At 53.6% G+C, this 2347-nt stretch overlaps 1 protein-coding gene across 1 annotated transcript; it reads left to right on the forward strand.

Annotated features, from left to right (window-relative positions):
- The first annotated feature begins 574 nt into the window (after positions 1 to 574).
- On the forward strand, positions 575 to 1507 carry LOC134420531 (olfactory receptor 14C36-like). Its single transcript, XM_063160684.1, has one exon. The coding sequence runs from the start codon at positions 575 to 577 to the stop codon at positions 1505 to 1507; it is 933 nt and encodes a 310-aa protein (XP_063016754.1).
- The last annotated feature ends 840 nt before the right edge of the window (positions 1508 to 2347 follow it).

Consider the following 2347-nt stretch of genomic DNA (forward strand, 5'->3'; position numbering starts at 1 on the left):
TTGTGCTCCGAATGCAGCCAAAGGTGCAAAGCCAGAGCAGCTGGGAACAAGCCCATCCAGTCCCTCACCCACAGCCACAGGGAATCCTTTGTCTCTCATCTCGCAGTGGCAAACTCAGAGTGCAGCAGAAATGCTGGGGATTTCTTACTCAGAGAGCCAGGAAAGATGTGTGGGTAGGGAAATAATTCCTAAAACCAGCTCCTGCCATCCATGTCCTATAGAAGTAGGAGTGCAGATGCTACCAAGCCTGTCAACATTAGGAGTGATTCCCCTGACTAATCCTGAATATCCATCCTTATCCCTCTGCCACATGGCCACAAACCCAGGGCAGCAGGGCAGAGATGGCTCCTCAAAAGCCCCCATGCACAAGCCTGGCTGCTCCTGGCACACTCAGCCAGCACAACTGGAGCCCAGGCAGGGACCTGGGTGAAGGATTTCCCAGAGCAGGAACAAGGGTGGGTGAGTCCGAGTGGGACAGTCTGCAGGGAATGGCCCAGGTTTGGCTCCAAGCAGCCTCTCCTGACTTATCCCTGTCCTTTCTCCATGAACAGGTCCCCATGTGCAGCCCCAGAAAATGTCGAACAGCAGCTCCATCAGGCTTTTCCTCCTGCTGGCATTGGCAGACACGCGGCAGCTGCAGCTCCTGCACTTCTGCCTCTTGCTGGGCATCTCCCTGGCTGCCCTCCTGGGCAACGGCCTCATCATCAGCGCCGTAGCCTGCGGCCACCACCTGCACACGCCCATGTTCTTCTTCCTGCTCAACCTGGCCCTCAGCGACCTGGGCTCCATCTGCACCACTGTCCCCAAAGCCATGCACAATTCCCTCTGGGACACCAGGGACATCTCCTACACTGGATGTGCTGCACAGCTCTTTTTTTTTCTGTTCTTCATCTCAGCAGAGTTTTTCCTCCTGACCATCATGTGCTATGACCGCTACGTGTCCATCTGCAAACCCCTGCACTACGGGACCCTCCTGGGCAGCAGAGCTTGTGCCCACATGGCAGCAGCTGCCTGGGCCAGTGGCTTTCTCAACGCTCTGCTACTCATGGCCAATACATTTTCCCTGCCCCTGTGCCATGGCAATGCCCTGGGCCAGTTCTTCTGTGAAATCCCACAGATCCTCAAGCTCTCCTGCTCACAGTCTAAACTGAGGAAACTGGGGCTCATTGTTGGTAGTTCCTGTTTAGGTTTGGGTTGTTTTGTGTTCATTGTTTTCTCCTATGTGCAGATCTTCAGGGTTGTGCTGAGGATCCCCTCTGAGCAGGGACGGCACAAAGCCTTTTCCACCTGCCTCCCTCACCTGGCTGTGATCTCCATGTTCCTCAGCACTATTGTCTTTGCTCACCTGAAGCCCCCCTCAGTCTTGTCTCCATCCCTGGATCTGGCCCTGTCATTTCTGTACTCGGTGGTGCCTCCAACCCTTAACCCCCTCATCTACAGCCTGAGGAACCAGGAGCTCAAGGCTGCAGTGTGGAGACTGATGGCTGGATGTATTCAGGAACATTAAAACGCTGGCCAATTTCTGCCAATCACTTCTACTAAAAGACATCTTTCATACTTCTTGTTGCTTTGGTTGTGGTTTGTTCTTTTTTTTCCTTTGTATTAGTTTTTCATATTGTCCACAAAGAAATGTCATTGTTTTTGCCATTTCTCATTTTGTTTCTCTCCAACTTCCCTGTGGCCAGAGACTGTGTCAATGAGGGGCCGCGGACTTATGGCTTTAAAGGAACTAAAGGATCTCCCAGCCAAGTTGTTTTGCAGAGATGGCCTTTTGTTGCCTTCTCTGGAGCTGCAGCAGCAATGTCTGTGTGCAGAGCTGTGGGCAGATCAGTGTTGGCACAGCAGCTCTGCTGCTGCTGGCCCCACCATTCCTGATCCAGGCCAGGAGCCATTTGCCTTCTTGGCCACCTGGGCACTCTGCTGCCTCATGCCCAGCCTGCTGTCCATCAGTCCCTGCAGGTCCCTTTCTGCCTGGCTGCTGTCCAGCCATTCTGTCCCCAGCCTGTAGTGCTGCAGGTGTTGTTGTGGCCAAAGTGCAGGACTCGGCACTTGGTCTTCCTAAACCTCACCTTGTTGGATTCACCCCCTAGATCCACCTGTCCAGGTCCCTGTGCAGAGCCCTCCTATGCTCCCACAGAATCAACACTCACACTCAGCTTGGTGTCATCTGCAAAGATGTCCTTGGTTCCATGAGGCCTCTCATTGTCACAATGGCCTCCTTGTTACACCAGGCCCTGCACTGTCACACTGGTCTCCTGGGTTCCATAGGGCCCCAATATTTGACAGTGGACTCCTTGGTTCCATGGGGCTTCACAGTGTCACAATGTTCTCATTGGTGCCACAGTAT

Source organism: Melospiza melodia, chromosome 7 (assembly GCF_035770615.1).
Source record: "Melospiza melodia melodia isolate bMelMel2 chromosome 7, bMelMel2.pri, whole genome shotgun sequence".
Taxonomy (NCBI): domain Eukaryota; kingdom Metazoa; phylum Chordata; class Aves; order Passeriformes; family Passerellidae; genus Melospiza; species Melospiza melodia.